We start from the raw sequence: 18167 nt of genomic DNA, 5'->3' as shown, positions 1-18167 counted from the left end.
GAGTAAGTTCAAAGTCTCTAATTCCTGCGGCAGTGACTTTGAATTTTCACTTCTCCTGTCAAAGAAAAAGAAAAAAACACCATCATTCACACTCTCACATTATAATAATACGACTCGTTCAGATGTTTCGCGCGGGGGCAGGCGGCTGGCATCTTTGAGGTCATCCCTCTGCCAAAGTCGCTCCTTCAGCCTCTTTAACGCGCCCGCCTTTGAAACCACCTTCGATTTCAGCCGCTGCGTCTCAGCCAGAGGTCCTTAAGTTTAAAAAAAAAAAAAAAAGAAAGAAAACGGAGCATTTTGATAGCTCATGGGCTATCTCATTTCCTCCAAAGCGCCGATGGCCGGAGCTTGTATCATTTAATTAATCCCCGCGCATGACGTGCTCCGAGGCAGGTAGAGAAAACAGGGAGTTGGCGCGGAAGGAGGACCATTACGCAGGTTGGCATGACATCACCATGGGCTGGCTATAAAGCGGTGAGGACTAATACACAGAGTTTAGAGGAGCACTTGAAGAGCTTTGGAGTAAAGGACGGACCGAAAAGCCTCTTATGTTTAACAGCTGATTGGCTGCTGCCGCTCACCGTCCCACTTCGTGAACTTCAGCGCGGAGGAATCCCCGAAAAGAACACACGAGACTTGTCAAAATGAACTTGTCGTACTTGGTAGCGTGTGGACTTATGGTCACCCTGCTCTCAGTAAGGATGGGGGCGAAGCCTTTATCTCAGTCGCAGCAGAAGGTAAGAAGGAGTCACTTGAAGCCTTATTCCTTCACACATTACAGCAGTTTATTCTCTACGCGCTATTAACCGCCGGGAGCTGAGTGTTGCTTAAGGAGTGAACAGCTGTTTCTGCGGTCCAGGCGCTCAGGACTGTTATTTTTACGCATCATATTTCATCATTTCAGTCATGCTTAGCAATTCGGTGAGGACATTTTTTTTTCTCTCCCACACTCTGAATAGACACCCACCATATTTCATAAACAGACAGTGTATTTTATATCCTGTGATGCCTAACCTCCTGAAGACATCATAACTGCTGTTCTTTTTTTGTTTTTGTTTTTTTGCTCCGCAGCATTCATCAGCGTTTTGTCATTTAGGCGCCCAGTGAGTCGTGTGACATGCGCTCCAAAAAACAACAAAAAAAAGAAAACAAAGCGGAAACATTCAGTAATTAAAAGCCTTTTTTTTTTTAGATTCTTTGCGAAGCGACCTAGAGTGATGAACATACTCAACTTCCACTCGGAATTAGTATTTTCCAACTGTTAGCGAAGATTGAAGTCGGGACAAACGAGGCTGTTTGTGTGCGTAAAATCGCCATTACGCACAGAAACCGCCTGAAGAATCAACTAAATAACGCCGAGACCTCAAAAATAATCATTCCAACCCAAGAGGTTTTAGCTTTTAGCTCAGGTGGCTTGAATTGTGCTCGGCTGCAAACTGATGCCACAGTCTGCGCTCAGAGCGGAGCAGCGGGCTCCTGCAGGCACCTGCCCGATGCGACGCTTCAAGACGCGAAGACATCAGAAGAGTGTTAGAGCTGATTTATCGCACAGAACGATAGAAAGCACAGAGCCCTCACGGGAAGCTCGTGTTCGATTCGAGTCATAGAGGAAACCTCTGGATTAATTCCACAATTGGTCTTTGGTCAGTCGGGAGCCAAATCCATCTCAGCTCACACTCCAGCACCGCAGGAGTCATTAACATTTTTCTTTCTTGGTTAATGCACGCTGTTTTGAAAGTGCTTACATTGAGATCTCCTCTAACCCAGAGCAAACGGGTACTCCGCTCTCATGCATGCACTTCGGTTTTCATCAAAAGCACATCTCTCTGCACATCTCTCTGCACAGCGTATTTGCCTGAGGGAGCCAGAGTTTGTTGACCTTCTCAATCTGTGTTCCAGTCTCTTAGAAGTTTGCTGGGCGAGGAACTGGCGGAGTTTCTGGAGTCGGAGGAGAGGGAGAGGCGGCTAGACGCTGTGCGCTCTCGGATACGGTTACTGCGAGATTTACGCATGGACACCCGGGCCAGAGGGATGTGGGCTCGTCTCCTTAACGACCAACCCACGCCAAAGAGACACAAATCCGGAAACAAGAAAGGGGGGTCCACGTCGCGGAGTGGCTGCTTCGGGCACAAGATGGACAGGATAGGAACCATCAGCGGCATGGGTTGCTAGATGTCGGAGCAGCGCTCTGATGGTGAGTTTCCCCTCAAAGACACAGGACCACTTCACTGCAACCTGATATATCAACATAAAGAGGATGACTGGAGGAAGCAAGAATGAGTGTTGGGGATTGGGTGGGACACGAAGGAGGAGAGGAACAGCCAAGCGAGCAAAGAGAAGGGTGTAGTTATGGAAGGATTGTGCAAAAGAAAAGTAAAAGGATGAGGGTAGAAAGAAGGAAGAGAGACGGGGGATTAGGAAGAGGGATGCTTCAAATGTATATTTTCTTTAGTCAGTGGTCATCTAAGGACTCCATGCGGGCGAAAGGTGGAAGGAAATAATAATTAGGAAGAGAAGACGAAGGTCCTAATTGGGTTTTGTGTAGTTGCAGAAAAGACAGGGTGTAAGGAAGGAAGGAGGGAAGGGAGGAAGGAAGGGAGGAAAGAAGGGATACACTGCAAATCAAGTGCAGAGAGATGACCATGCATGGTAATATTCAGTCAGGTGATAAACACACAGTCTGGGTCAAAGATCAGCTTGATTGCAGACATCACATTCAGATATATGACATTACCTCAGCTGTCTGACTGACACGATATCATCAACACACGACCTTTAGTCCAGCTGTGTTCCCTCCTCTAACAGGAACACACTTCAGACAGCAGGAACACCAACTTAAGCTTATGCAAATTGACGTGCCGGCAACAATCCAGTAGATCTTCAGAAGGTCCACTCATATGCATACATATATAGACATATATATGGACATATATAGATGTATATAGATATATAGATATATATATGCACATCACCATGAATGATCCCATCTGCTTCAGCTAGAAAACAAGTGGCATATGTCAGGTTTAAAAAGAAAGGAAGGACGTGGGGGATGGAGGAGGGATGGAAGGATGCAGACAGGCTAATGCACACACACGTTATAAACACAGAGCACCCTGTGGTGGCCAGGATTCTTTCTGGGAAACCTTGGCTTTTTATCCAAGCGATTGGAATGAAAACAACAAAGGGGCTGTGGTGGTTGAAGGAAGTAATGAGGAGGCTAGGTGACGCACAATTAGTCCTGAGGCCTGAGGCCTTTTTGTGGTTGTGGCAAACTGTGAAAACCTGATGGGGGAGTGTGAATTTGTGACTAACTTGTGTGAGTGTGTATGTGTTTGTGTGTGTTCTTCATCAGCTGACACCCGTCTTCGGGCTGCAGTGTATCCGTGTGTCCATTGGGTAGACGCGGTTAGCGGTTAACTGTTTGTTTTTTCCTGAATGCTCAGTCTGACCTTATTCTTCTGTTCCCTCTCTGTGTTTCTCTAGATCTCTGGACGATGGGTTTGAATAACAAAGGTTCCGTTTGTTCTCACCTGACGGGGAAAAAAAAAGAAAAGAAAAACTCACCAAGTGACATATTTTCGGTACGAAAGTCACCACGACCAGCAAAAGCAAAGACTGAGACGGCAATGCTACAAAACCTTCATATAAATATATATATAATAGATATGCAGGTATATATATATAAATATATATACATATGTGTATAACATACAAATGATCAATAAATACAAACACAGACGCATACTACAAGATGGCGGACAATGGTGTAAAAACTACAAACCGCAAAGCTGTATATTGTTGCTGCTGCTGTACATTCATGTACTCCATCTTCCCCCTACATAAATGTATTTATGTTTTAAAAAAAAACTATTTATATGTTTATAAAAAGAGATATTTATAAATATGAGTTTTATTTATGTAACATTTTGAAAAATGGATGCAAACTGCAGGTCAATTCTGTTTGTAACTTTTTTCTTTTGTCTCAAATAGTTGTAAATGTTGATAAAAATGATAAAAAGAACATTCCATGTGCACTTACATGTACCCTCTCAGGCTTTTATGTTACGGAACCGAACACTTTCTGCATGGCTTTTTGGGTGAAAAGTGGTACCTTGGGTATATCAGCTTCTGAGGAGCTGAGATAAAACGAAAAAAAAAAAAAATTAAAAATAACTGCCTTGTTGTTTAATTCTACGCAAGACAGATTTTGACAAAGGTTTCACGAGAAGAGTAAAGCTACTCTGTGCACCCGTAGAGGCACATGTAACAGTAAAATCACCACCCGGAGGAACGGCATCTACTGTATCTACCGAGTGTTCATATATCATACTTAGACCTAATTATCCTTAATAAGACTACGTTGGATAGTTCATTTATTTTTCCTGCATTTGACCTGCACCTCGCAGAGCTGGAGATGTATTAATGGCATCATACCCTTATTAGGCAGCTGACGGAGAGCAGCGCTCTACAACCAGACACAGTTTAAAGCCAAGTTGAAACTGATGGCTTGCTGACTTTGAATACAGAACTTAGCTCAACGTAAAAGGGAAATATGGTATTATGCTGTTACAGTTTATATTCATCATGTGACCTCTAGTGAATGAGAGCAATATGGTTTAATACCACGTCAATCACTAATTGCAGGAACGTCAGTGGACCACAGATTCAAAATGTTCACAGTGTTCCAGAGCATGAGCATCCAATCAAGTATGCAGGTCAAAAACACTGTTGGTAGATTAGTTGGGAGGAGGAGTTTCTCAAAGCAGCTACCAGGTTTTGATGCAGCTGGAGTCAAGTCAAGTCTTTAACTCCCACAGCTTCAAGTTTAATGATTAAGGTGACTGATAATAATACCTATCAGTGTTTGTGCGGCATGTGTCTGAAAGCAGAGTTTCCAAAATAAAACGAAAGAGAACAGTGAAGTATACAAAACACGGTCATAAATACTGTATGTGATCTTTCAAAGAAACAAACAAGCAACATGAGAATACAAGATGGAAACATGTGAAGGCAAGTCTATAAAAGTGTGTTTATGAGGAAAGCGTGATAATGAATTGGCGAGCTGACGTTTCTGAGACAGGGTGTTCCACGGTCTCGCCCGTAGGGGGTTGAGAGTCGGAGAGGCCGTGGAGGAAGATCTGCAGGCTCTGGGAAAAAGGGTCCAACTTTGGTGCTGAGCACGTTTTACAGAGTTGTTGCAGCCCACCCTTCATCACAAGGATTACTTATCGTGTAGGTCATAAAAAAATATCACCACGCAAGCCAAAGTGATTCACACAAAGCTTTTCAAATCCACTTGAACACAATGTTTTGTAGTATGCGTGAAGTGCTTAACCAAGTGGTTTAACATTGATCACTTGCACTAATATGCTCCAGCACTAGAGGGCAGTATCGAGCAGGGGGAAACAAAGAAGACACCTGTCACATGCATGCAATCAACACCATCGTTTACCATCTGACGATAAATATGACATTTGAAAAAGTTAAATGACTCAGTGGATGGAGTAACCTTCTCATTGTGACAGCAGGGATATGTTTATTACACAAATGTTCAAATGTCATTTATAATGAATGGCATCTCCTTCTCATCACTGACACAAAGTACAGATTGGCCACAAACTGAGGCACGCCTCACATGGTTGGTGTCCAAATTGCAGGAACACTAGATGCAAAAACCTGAGAAGGGAAAGAAAGGCAGTGTGCAAAACATGATAAGAGCTTCTAACAAGCTGAAGCCCATCAGCAGGGGAAGGACTACACTGAAGAGGAGCTGCTAAAAGTACACCGCAGAACTCAGTCAACACCACTGTGCCAGGCTCAGTGCTCCGTGAAGTGAACTTTTTAAAAATGATATTTCTGTGCCGTTCAGTTAGGCTGTATCAAAGGCCAAGTAATACAGTGTACAGTCAAAAGTTAATTGTGTGAATGGAGAACACAAAACCTCCATAGAAAATATGGCCTGACAGTAGCGCTGAATGGTTACACAACAGTCAGGGTATATAGATATGGTGTTATAATGATAGTATAGTTTACATTTTCCCATCATGTTCCCATTTTCAAGATGATAATTCTAAAAACAAGCATTAACTGCTTGAAATTGAATGCCTCACACACTGACATCACAATGAAAGCTCTCTGCACAGGTGATAAAAACAAAATGTAAGCCCCTTTCTGGCAATTCTTTAGCATTTTTAGCCATTTTTTAATTTTAATATCACAAATCAGATTATAACCAAACTTCTTACATCTTTTATAACCCTGATCATCTTTCTGTTATGCCTTTCTTCAAAGCTTTAGATGGTGTATTACGCGTGTCCGTTATTTTGTCCACTGCATGTGCCAGCTATATGACGACACAAATTAGTAGAACTGCTGCAGTCGGTGACTCATAACCGCAGACAAGAGGTTTTAGTATTTTACTCCATTAGCAAGGATGTAAACACTGGCAAAATAATTGACATAATAAGAAACATTACCAAAGATTTACCACTGTATGCTTTTACCGACAATTTACAGCCGAGTATACATCTGGTCATTTTGGGTCGCTGCCCAGAAATAAATGCGCATTATCCCTGTGATAAAGGAAATCCCCTCTGACCTAAAATCCCAGGATGCATCTATTTCCCCTCGCTGCCGCTGATGCGCGTTCTACTTGTTGGAGTCACTCGCTTTAATCCATCCCTGTTAGATATCGGTAGACAGCAGGTGCAGAGGGGTGGGTGAAACAGCGCAGTAGAATAGTTTTGCTCATTCTTTTAACGCGGCAGGGTTCTTTTGAAAGAACACAGTGATTTAACACATGAAGGTGACAGGGTTCAGAAACCAGATGTTGTGTTTGACAGCCAGCTGGAGTACAATGTAAACACTTGAAACAAGGATTTCAGACAGTGAAACATGAGTGAACTAAAATCATGAAACAGCTATAAATCCTTAATTCTTTTTATACAGACCTCACACTTTATACCACTGCCTGCTACCATATCAAATGTAATCACCATTGACATCAACCAGTCTACCATACAGAGCAGAGTTGCCATTGTACATTTCTACAACACTTTGTATGTTAAATTTGCACATTTCATATGTACAATATTGACAATATGTGTCATATCATATTGTGATTGTGTGTTTATGTGCTCCTTCGTACCAGAAGGGGGGATGCTGGTGGCATTGCATCTAGGCGAGGCAGCCGCCAAGCAGGACACCACAGCCAAAGTCGGCGTTCCAACATTTATAAGTGTGAAACGATATTTTCCAGCCATACCTGTGGTATTAAAACCACATATGTTCAACAAAACAATTTCCAGGTGTGTTTGTGGTGACAGAAGCAGGTAAGCCAAAACATTATCTTCTCCATATCTTAACCAATTGTTTTTTGTGCTTAAACCTAACCAGTCCACAAGCACAGCATTGTGGCAACATTACAATTTTAAAAACTGAACATAAAGACACAATAAGTTGCACCAAAAAGAAATGTGAAGTTTCAACATATCCGTGACTTTCCTTTTCAAAATTCAGGTAAGTGATTAACACAGAATGACCCAGTAGACTATTAAATTGAAGTTGTACAGGCTACAAAGTTTTGACAACTCAAACGTTTTAGTCTACTTAATTTCAACTTCATTTTAAAGTCATCGGTTTCCTTGATTTTTGTTTTTAAGTTAAGTCACTTTGTCAGATTGTACACTGCAGGTTGCATGAAACAGTCACTGTTATATTCACATAGCTATTCAAAATACTGTATACTGTATGTGTTTGTAAAGAAATAATTACAGGAGTTGTAATGTACTTGCTGCGTGGTAAGATCCAAACAAAATTGACATTACTATGAAGACGCCATAATACTGTCAAAATTGAGAGTTGCTTTGTGAGGACGATCTGTCAAGCCTGAAATAAAGGAGCAGAAGAGTAAGACAGGTGAGGTGAAAGCCAGTTTTGAAGGTTGTCTACGCAGACGTCTGTGAGCTCAAATGACATCATTAAGAGGTGTGATGGGTGATCTTTGCTGAGAGTTTTGAAGACTTAACAAAGTCAAGATAACATACATTCTACTACAAAAAGACAATTTTACAAGCAATCCCCTACCCCCAGAACCGTAACATAAAAAAGTACCAGAGTTCAAATGCATCTTCATGTATAAAAAAAGAGAGAGAGAAAACAAATGAATGAAGCTAAACAAAGGCATTAGCTTAATTAAAATTAATTAATTAAAATAATGGGTAGCCAGCCTTATTTCACTGTGAGACACCAGTAATGAAAGAGAGATTAAGCTGCTTGGAACAAAACTACTTTCTCTCCCTCTGTGAAATAAGTGAAGGATGTAAAACGCAATGCTGCCTCTTTGTGGTGCTGAGGGTTAATTACTCACATGTGCTGCTGGTGCCTCCTGGGAATCGAGCCTTGCTGCAGGCTGCCTCGTACACACACGTACACCTAGAAACAGACTGCCGCCAGGGAAGAGTGTAGAACATGATCAAAAGCTCCAGAACAGCTACTCAATGGACACTGAGGATGTTCCTATCAACTGCAGTTTCCATGGTCGAGGGAACTTTAAATCTCTGCATTCGAGCCAACTTACTTTAGATGACAAGTCCTCAGTGTTCAGAAAAAAAGGGAAATTTGGCAATTTCTCATCAACTGGGTAAACTGCGTTGGATGAGGAAGATTCTTGTACAAGTGAAAGCTCCAGAGTGACATCTAAATGGACCTTACAGGAGGTCAACTTAATATTCTTCCTGTTGTGGTGGCTATCCATTCTATATTCGTTTGTTATCAGTGATGGAGGTAAATTTTAAGAGGTTTTGCTATATTAAAAGAAGGCCAACTTATATCAAATGAAAAGTTCTTAATTTGAATTGTAATTACGCAAAATACAGAAGGGCCTTATTATCAGGTAAAACCACTTGGACTACCAAAAGACTACCATTTTGTGTTCTTTAAATTAGGCCAACATAATTTCTATTCTGCATCCATATTAAAGGTTCACTGAGTAGTTTTAGGGATCAGACTTAATAAAATGAATAAACAAACTGATCTTAAAGGACAACACAGTTTCACACTTGTTTATATTTGGCTGAAAAAGGACTTCAGATATTCAGATATGGAAAAACCGATGAGTCTGTATCATTACCTCATTAATATTGTAAATATCAAAATTATGAGTTTAAATATCTTCTCCAAAACGACACAGTTTTGTTGGAGGTGATCCAGGTTTATCCATTTTAGGTATTTTATATAGAAAGTTGTTTAGGCCAACCAGTCCAGGCCACATGTATCATAATATCATATATACACAATCCTTATCCGCTGGTTTCCGGTCGTTTGTGGCAAATAAATGTAATCAACAGCTAATTTCCTCTTAAATGTTGTGGATTCGGCAGCATATTCTGAACGTATTACCTTGAATTAGTACCTCAGATTTGTTAAAGTATGTCGAGTAAATGTAGTTGCTGTTCCGCACATCTGGCAGCGCACAGTGCTCCGCGTGGTGGCTGCTACATGTGCTTGATGCGTGATGGCAACTGGGACAGACCACGTGGTCCATATAAACAGCTGCACGGGAGTCAAAAAGGCGCTTTGTGCTGACTGGCTACTGAACCTTTAAAGTTAATTCAAAAGTTATGCTGTGAAAATGTTCGGCCATTTTTTTCCCCCAAAAATTTAAAGTTACATGACCGCCATGTCTTACTAACATCACAATGTTTCTTGTAAAATTCGGAGGGAAAACATTAATTCACAGCAGTTTTGACAAGAATACGCCACCACGTGATCGTTTTATTCACGTCACGCATTTATTTATGAGGAGCATCAACAAGTAGCCGTGTATGTCCGCGGTGCGGCTTACGGTTTCTTCCTGCCCATGTAAGCGAGGCGCGGGCACGATGCAAATGCACCCTTGGTCGTGATTGGTGGAAGCGGCCGTGTGGGCGGGTCGACGCGAACGCGCAGAGCAGGAGAGTAACGAGCGCGTCTTCCACTTCTCTGTCTTTCCTGCCCAATGTCCCACCGAGTAGGCTGAGCCACGTGTGTGCAATAGCTGTTTCGTTAGTCGTCTCCCAAAACGTCCAGTTTCTTCGTGTTTCGCTGAAACACACAAGAGCACCATGGTGAAGTTAGCAAAGGTAAGGACATTTTTTTCCCGTGCGTTTCACCGTGTCGAGTGTGCGCGCGTTGTGGCAAGATAGTTGTGTCTATGCGCGAGGCCTTTTTGCGGAGACGTTGATGCATTTGTGAGAAACGGGGAAACTGACAGTGGGTTTAAATGTTTTCTCGTGTGCCGCAGTTATTTTTTTTTTCCCCCTCTTCCATTATTTTTACCCTTTCTGTAAAGGCCCCCCTCGGTGTAAAACGCATGGTGGCATTTCACTCGTACAAAATGTTTCTTCTCCGTTATGATCGGCCATGTTTGTTCCTGGCCGCTTCTGGCCTGCTATCATTAAGATGGCATTCATGCGCGTTCTCGATTTTAAGAATGAAGTTACAGCTCCACGAGAGGACAGATTAATTTAATGGCATGCAACAAACGCGTGTCGTTTGATACGTCGCAAAGGTTTGACATAAAAATAGTGGAACATGGGATTTGTATACACTGCGCCAGCTAACGTGTAAGCTAGCTCTTAGCATTAGCGCGGTGGTTAACAATCCAAATGCAAAGCTGAAGCTCACTTCCGTCTCGCAGTTTGCGCAGTTTTGATTAGTCGCATGCATGGTCGTGTATTCTTTTTTGCGCGGTGACCAGTTTGATTTCAGTGCTCTTAGCTATAAGCTCGACCTCATTGATAGCTGCTCAACGTGCGTTAAAGAGCCTGTATGCTAACGGGAAAATTAGCCGAGATGCTAACAGCCCGACCTCCTTAGCTCCACGTGGGTTGTGCGCCTGCTCTGAGTGACACACGAGGTGAAAAGCCGGAGCCGAGAAACTACATTACCGCCCCCAGACATCCAGTTATCACGATCTACCTCGTCCATAACCCTCGTAAATAATTGTCAGAATGATTTAGTTATCCATTTTGTTGTTTTTTTTTTATTTGTCAAATTCTGAAGTGCCGTGTGGTCCCCCAATGTGAACAAACATGCTGAAGCAGATTGTGTGGAGGGCTATGCTCCCATGATTTTTTTCTTCTTTAGCTTTACCTCTGTCTGTTTCTCACCCTTGCTCTATTTTTGATTAAATTTGTATTTTGTTCCTCTACTCATAGGCAGCAGCCAAGCAAGCAACCCAGAAGAAAAAAGCCCCTCCACCCCCTAAAGATGTGGAGGAGGAATCTAGTGAAGAGGAGAGCAGTGATGGGGAAGAAGAGGTACGTCACTTACAGAATTTCTCGGTATATTCAGAGCATTTCTTGTATTTCCAAATAGCTTTTAAGTGATTTTTGTGTTTTCTATTGCAGGCTGCTCCACCTAAAGTGGTGAAGAAAGCCACACCAGCCAAAGCCGCCCCAGTCAAAAATGGCGCTGCTGCCAAAAAAGCAGAAAGTGAGGATGATGACGATGATTCTGGTAAGTGAAAGTATTTGTTACTAGTTTATTGGAAGAGGGCAATTAAATATCTGGCCACAAGTTGTAATGATGGTTCTGGGTCTGTTGCATTCAAGCTGGAAATTGCATTTATGAGCTGGTTTATGATAGAGATTTTATTTAGACACTAAAATAATTGAAAGGGAACATGCATTTTATGGGTGTGAGGAATACAAATGGATTAGGTTTTGGTCAGATGTGTGTTCTTCCACACGTTAGTTGCATTTAATTCAAGATAAGTTCTTAAGGAAAGTATATCATTCACTTAAATATGAAGTATGTATTACAGTGTAATGTACTCAATTGTGGTCAAAACCCAGAGTACTCGTCCTCAGCTTGTCGTACATCTTTAGATAATTGTAAGTTGTCCAACATTTCATCACATTTCATCAAGCCATATAAGGAGTGTTAATGTAGAATCAGGTCCTATAGCACCATGTTGACACGTTCACAATATAGAATATTGTGTTCTAAGGTTTTGTGCTTTATCATTCAACCTACAGAGGAGGAGTCTGAAGAGGAGGCTCCCCCACCCAAAAAGACCCCTGCAAAAGCGGCACCGGCTAAACCTAAGGCAGCCCCTGCAAAGGCTGAAGAGTCAGATGATGACGATGATGACGAAGATGATGATGATGGTAAGACCCAGAGCATTGTATTTCTGGTCACAGAAAAAAAATGTTGTTATATTTTATACTGGCTTTAAAATTGTCTGATCATAACATTTAATTACAATTGGTTATAAAATTGGATGAAATAATACTGCCCTCCATTGTAATATCTGTATATTACAAAGATTACCAAACACCCTCCATTTCTTGGCACGCATGTTTTTTTGGTACTCATGTGTGTAATGTACGGAGGAAAAGTGAATGCAGCGCTATGTCTTCGGTACTGGTGTGTGTTATCGTCTGCCGGTTCTATCCTCAATCGCTGCTACATTCTTTAATTTTAGTACTTTTCCTAGAGGGTTATTAATGTGCAGATTCGATCAGCATGTCCTTATGGTAGAAATCCGCGACTCTTGTGCATGTATTATCTAGATGAGTCTGAAGAAGAGGCCCCACCACCCAAGAAAGCAGCCAAGCCTGCTGCTAAACCAGCTGCCAAACCAGCAAAGGCTGCACCTGCAAAGGAGTCTTCTGACGACGATGATGACGATGACGATGATGAGGAATCGGAGGAAGAGGCCCCACCTCCTAAGAAAGCTGCAGCTAAACCGGCTGCAAAGGCCAAGGCTGCCAAAGAGGAGTCTGAGGATGAAGACGATGAAGATGGTTAGACTAAGCTTTAAATTACATTTGTACCTTAATGGTTGGTGAGAGTCAGTGTAGGGTTGCTGACTTGTGATCTTCAGCCGTAGAAGAGTACATGATGATCAACAAGGGACTTAATACTGATTTTGTATGATGTCACCTTTATTATGAATCTGATGCAGACTAACAGCAGATGGTCAGTGGCTTAAATTCGGTCACAATGTCTCTGATGTTATGTTTTGTGTGTCTTCAGATTCCGAGGAGGAGATGGACACTACTCCTGCTCCAGCAAAGGCAAAGAAAGCTGGCATGGTGAAGGCCAAGGAAGAGTCAGAGGAGGAGGACGATGACGATGATGACGAAGATGATGACGAGGAAGAGGGTGAGTGCTGGCGATGGCATTGTGATGCCATGATTGGCCAGAGTAGTCGCCTTGCTCTCAAGCACAGATTTGTAGTCGGCTGTTAAAAAATACATTCAATATTTTATTTTTTAGCGAGTAAAGAACCCCTCTACAAAGCTGAAGGCCGCAAGAACATGACTAAGGTGGAAAGGTCCACACTAGTTTATCACAGCCATCAGACTGCTGCCAGAACACTTGACAAATTACTGCATCACGGGCAAATAATGGTGTCACCTGAAATAAAATTAAGTGATATAGTTGAACAGTACACTAGTTTCTGACTTTCTCTCAACATCTCTGCTGAATCAATGTTTGGTGAATTTCAGCTTATGCAACTCTTCTGTCAACAGATGCCCCAGTGACTGCTGCGAAGAGGAAGGCAGAAAGCAAGAAGGACACCCCTCCTGCCAAGAAGGCGAAGTCAGAAGGCGATGGTGAGAATGAATCCACCTATCCAATCAATTAATAACCACACATTTTGTGATGATCAACAAGGGACTTAATACTGATGTGTGATGTCACCTTTTTTTATTATTCTGAAAGTGTTTGGCCAAATTAATACAATTGATTTTTACACGACATATGAAGTTTAATAAAAAAGATGCTCCCATTTTCCAGGCTTCTGTCTGTTTGTTGGAAACTTGAACTCCAACAAAGACTTTGAAGAAATCAAAACTTCCCTGAGGAAATTCTTCTCCAAGAATGACCTTGAGGTTGCAGATGTCCGACTAGGTGGATCCAAGTAAGAAATCCATTTAACTTATTTTAGCATGTGTGTATGTGAGAATTCGACCGCTTTGAGCAGGTTGTTGCAGTTTTTGGGTTTTTTTTTCTTCCTAAAGCAGGAATGTCTAATGGTACTTTCCTCAACAGGAGATTTGGCTATGTGGACTTTGCATCTGAGGAGGACATGCAGAAGGCAATGGAGCTCAATGGCAAGAAGTTCATGGGTCAGGAGCTGAAGTTGGACATGCCCCGTAGCAAAGACGCTTCCCAGGATGGCAAGAAAGGTGAAAGATGCTTCTGAGTGTGTTCATGAAGGCAGTCAACTTAGAAGGTTTTAAAATTTCCCTCATCCTCCATTTCTTGGCATACATGTAGTTGCAGTACTCGTGTGTGTAATGTTTGGAGGAAAAGTGAATGCAGTGCTATGTCTTCGGTGCCGGTGTGTGTTATCGTCTGCCGGTTCTATCCTCAATCGCTGCTACATTTGTCCCTTAGATTTTGGTAGAATCTGAAGAGGTTTTACTTGATTTTCTCGTATTTTGCGGATTTGTAAAAATCCACCCCCACTGACATTGTCATTTTTCAAACAGAGAGGGATGCACGGACACTTTTTGTCAAGAACCTCCCCTTCTCCGCAACAGTTGACGACCTGAAGGAAGTCTTTGAAGATGCAGTTGAAGTCAGGTTACCTCCAGGCCAGAACGGTTCAAACAGAGGGTAAGAACAACTGTCATTTCGAGTTGACCAGAGTTTTCATCAGTAATGTCCCTCTTGCACCAGACAAGTAAACTCTTTTATCCCTGACAGTATTGCCTACATTGAGTTCAAAACTGAGGCTGAAGCAGAGAAGATGCTGGAGGAGGCCCAGGGAGCTGACGTACAGGGAAGGTCCATTATGGTCGACTATGTGGGAGATAAGAGCCAGAAAGGGGGCAGGGTTGCAGGTAAATACTTTGGACAGTATGTGAAACTAGCATTGGCATTTATCTGCATAAGACTTCAGAAGTTGAATGGTAGTTTGTTTGAAATTGTTGGAAAGCCTGACTTGACAATGTGGGTGGATTTTTAAGGGGTTTGCTATAAAGCAGTTCTTGCAAAAACATGGCTTCATTGTGCTCGTCATACAAGTCACTACTCTGCACCTAGTTGTGAAAACACAGCTTAATCATTACTTGACTGAAATGTTTGTTTTTAGACGCTGTCTCTGATAAAGTCAAGTTAAATAGGTCATTGTCTTTAAATGTGTTAAAGCTCTTGGGCTAGGTATTTTGATAAGAAGGGGTCACTGGATTTGAATGTGGCCAGTAAAGATGCAAGAAGGCATCTTCAAAGATAGTCATGTACTGATTAAGTTGAAGAGATTATACAAAGTTTTTCAGCTTTGTAGTTACCACTTACCACTTCTTTTTTCCCTCTCTCCCTGTAGCGACAGCAGCAGCATGTAAAACCCTCGTAGTTAATAATTTGGCATTTAGTGCTACAGAGGAGGTCCTCCAATCCACATTTGAGAAGGCTGTCTCCATTAGGATTCCACAGAGAGATGGAAGGCCCAAAGGGTGAGTAATCTGTGTGGTATACAACTGTATAGGATATGCTGCATTAGATCGTGAAATGCTCCACCTTCTCATGAGCTCCTCTCAATCCCACCTATGATTCTGCATGGATTCGCACGAGAAGCAGAGCCAATGCAGAGTTTGAACAGGCTCACCCTCCTCATTTGGGTGCTGCCTACGTCAACTGTGCAACAGGCAGAAATGTCTTTAGTGAGGAACAATTTTACACGATGAGACAGATTGCATGTTTTTGACGAGGCACATTTACATTTGTAATTTGATTCATCCATATGTTTTCTTTCTAAAGGTTTGCTTTTGTAGAGTTTGAGAGCACAGACGATGCTAAGGATGCTCTGGAAAACCTCAACAACACAGACATTGAAGGCCGGTCAATCAGACTTGAGTACAGCCAGAACAGTGGACGAGATGGTGGCAAGGGAAACTCAGGTACGTTTTGAGACTTGAGTAAACATTCAAGCCCACATCACAGTTGAAAGATTCAGGGGTGACGGGGCCAGATGTGATGAAAACTTGATCTCCTGAACTCTTTTGATGAATGACTGATAGTCAAGTCCTGATCTGGTCTTTGAATAAGGCTTTAGATCGAAGGTCTTTCTTAAACCAAATGACTATCATCAGGGTAGATAAAACTTAATCAAGTATCGTTTTAATAATAACTTCTGTCTCTGCCACCAGGTCCAACAAAAACCCTCTTCGTCAAGGGGCTTTCTGAGGACACGACAGATCAGACCCTCAGGGATGCGTTTGAAGGTGCCACAGCAGCCAGGATAGTAACAGACAGAGACACAGGGTCATCGAAGGGGTAAGTTTAAGTGGCTGTTGACATTCCCCCTGGCTCCCTACTTTGACATTTTACAGAGTTACTTGAGAAGTAAAGCATACTTGCAGTTCGATGGGCAGCCGACTCAGGTCGGAACTGTCTGTGTCTGATACGAAACGACATCATCAAAGTAGACTTGGGGATTAGATCTTTGTAACGTAAACGTAAAATGCATTCATGCGTCCTTGAGTTAGGTATTAAGTCAGTTTTCTTATTTGATTTAAGCATCTTTGTATTAAATACAGATATTTTAGTTTTAAATTCCCAGTATAGGTGATGTCAATCCAATTTTAGTTTCCTCCTCTGAAGTATAACAAAGCCTTCTCCTCGAACCTCCCTACAGCTTTGGATTTGTGGACTTTGACAACGAGGATGACTGCAAGGCAGCTAAGGAGGCCATGGATGATGGGGAGATTGATGGCAGCAAGGTGACCCTGGACTACGCCAAGCCAAAGGGTGAAGGTGGCTTCCGTGGAGGTCGCGGTGGTGGATTTGGTGGTGGATTTGGCGGCCGCGGTGGTGGCAGAGGAGGCCGCGGTGGCTTTGGCGGCTTTGGCGGTCGTGGTGGAGGTGGCAGAGGAGGAGGAGGAAGGGGAGGCCCTCGCGGAGGTGGACGCGGGCGTGGCGGCTTCGGAGGTGAGGACAATCTAATTTGTTGTTGAGAGGACATTGAAAAGTTAGTGTCTAGTTAGCATGTCATCACTAGTTTCATTGTTTTCAGAGAGCTGCCATCAATTTCTTGGCAAATGTCAGGGCACTGATGTCAACCAACTTCTGGATTTAATGTTACTGTTGCCCTTCAGGGTGAAAGTGGAGTATTAGGCTGGCGTCTTTCTAAATCAAGATTTCTTTTCTCATTTCAGGTGGAAGAGGTGGCGGTGGTGGATTTGGAGTCAAACCCCAGGGGAAGAAAATCAAGTTTGATGACTAAATCCTAGTCTGTTTTACTTTTTGAATGGACTCTGGTTTCATCACTTTTCAGAGCTTTTGGACATTCCAGAAAGCGTCATTGATTATATATTTAACTGTTAATGGGCATTTTAGCCCTTTATTTAGACCCCTGAAACCTCCCCTACCCTACCGTGCCAGACTGGTACTTCTGACCTTCTCAGCTCAAGTGCTACGTGTTAGTACTGAATGTCCCTATTGCAAAACCTGCACCTCTTGCCCTCATTAGCTTACTTGCTTTTCCGAACGAGTGAAATGGAATGGGTCTGGCAAACAGGTTTGCTGTGAAAAATACGCTCGTCTTTGTCAGATACATTGTGTAAATTTAAACAGTTTGTATGATTTAATTTTACCTTTTGTAAAAAAAAAAAAGAAAATACACCTGTATCCATATGTTTTTGTTTTTATTTTGTTGTTTAGTTTGCTTTAGTTGCCAACTGTTTTACTGTAATGTGCAAAGCATATTTTGATAGAAGATTTGAGTCAGTGCTCTAGAGTTGGGTGTTAAGAAATATGGGAAATGTTCAGTCATGTTTGCTTGGTGGGGGCACAGTCCGTGTCTGGTTCAGAGGATAAACTGCCTCTTATGTATGTAACATAAAATATTTGTAGTGCATTGACTAATTTTTTCCCATCTGAAAATCTCAAGATTTTCACATGATCAATTAAAATCTTCTAGGTGGTGATTTTTAAATGTCTCTTCATTATTGTATCCATTTCTACCTTACGCACTGAATAAGTATCAACACGGTCCCTCAGGCCTGGTTTATTCTTGAATATGTAAGTCTCAGTAGTTCAATTTATTTGCCAAGTTTGGTACATTGACTGATTTGCTAATGCAGCTAACTACATCTAATGCAATACAACATCCCTAAAATAAATTCTACATTTTGAAGCTTGTCGGTATGTCAAATGTTGATTCAACT

The 18167-nt window shown here is 42.1% G+C and overlaps 2 protein-coding genes, 1 long non-coding RNA gene and 3 other non-coding genes across 9 annotated transcripts; 5 read left to right on the top strand and 1 right to left on the bottom strand.

The window, feature by feature from the left end:
- The first annotated feature begins 388 nt into the window (after positions 1-388).
- nppc (natriuretic peptide C) lies at positions 389-4038 on the top strand. The gene is made up of 3 exons (XM_037114929.1): positions 389-737; positions 1900-2194; positions 3484-4038. The coding sequence occupies exons 1-2, from the start codon at positions 645-647 to the stop codon at positions 2170-2172; spliced, it is 366 nt and encodes a 121-aa protein (XP_036970824.1). The 5' UTR covers positions 389-644; the 3' UTR covers positions 2173-2194; positions 3484-4038.
- Positions 4039-5513: 1475 nt separating this feature from the next.
- Positions 5514-9778, bottom strand: LOC119028697. 3 transcript variants are annotated; one of them, XR_005077783.1, is made up of 5 exons: positions 9400-9778; positions 8369-8444; positions 7774-7887; positions 7148-7264; positions 5514-5676 (listed from the first exon to the last, which is right to left on the bottom strand). It is a non-coding gene; the product is annotated as an uncharacterized LOC119028697 (long non-coding RNA). The 3 variants fall into 3 exon arrangements; XR_005077781.1 differs by having other exon boundaries at positions 5514-7264; XR_005077782.1 differs by having other exon boundaries at positions 5514-7264; positions 7790-7887.
- A 174-nt stretch (positions 9779-9952) lies between these two features.
- On the top strand, positions 9953-17935 carry ncl (nucleolin). Of its 2 annotated transcripts, XM_037114944.1 has the most exons (16): positions 9953-10121; positions 11199-11300; positions 11391-11499; positions 12021-12152; positions 12558-12791; positions 13024-13152; positions 13524-13607; positions 13792-13915; positions 14047-14183; positions 14490-14616; positions 14707-14843; positions 15326-15455; positions 15760-15899; positions 16149-16275; positions 16637-16929; positions 17157-17935. In XM_037114944.1, exons 1-16 carry the CDS (start codon positions 10104-10106, stop codon positions 17222-17224), a joined length of 2091 nt encoding a protein of 696 aa, XP_036970839.1. In that variant the 5' UTR covers positions 9953-10103; the 3' UTR covers positions 17225-17935. The 2 variants fall into 2 exon arrangements, with proteins under 2 accessions (XP_036970839.1, XP_036970840.1); XM_037114945.1 differs by lacking the exon at positions 12558-12791.
- LOC119029369 lies at positions 12323-12458 on the top strand. The gene has a single exon (XR_005077975.1). It is a non-coding gene; the product is annotated as a small nucleolar RNA SNORA57 (small nucleolar RNA).
- Positions 13647-13718, top strand: LOC119029367. Its single transcript, XR_005077973.1, has one exon. It is a non-coding gene; the product is annotated as a small nucleolar RNA SNORD82 (small nucleolar RNA).
- On the top strand, positions 14250-14385 carry LOC119029368. Its single transcript, XR_005077974.1, has one exon. It is a non-coding gene; the product is annotated as a small nucleolar RNA SNORA57 (small nucleolar RNA).
- Positions 17936-18167: the final 232 nt, after the last annotated feature.

The sequence above is a fragment of the Acanthopagrus latus genome, chromosome 11 (assembly GCF_904848185.1).
Source record: "Acanthopagrus latus isolate v.2019 chromosome 11, fAcaLat1.1, whole genome shotgun sequence".
NCBI classification, from domain to species: Eukaryota; Metazoa; Chordata; class Actinopteri; order Spariformes; family Sparidae; genus Acanthopagrus; species Acanthopagrus latus.
Note: the sequence above shows the minus strand (reverse complement) of the source record. Positions and strands in the feature narration are given on the sequence as shown.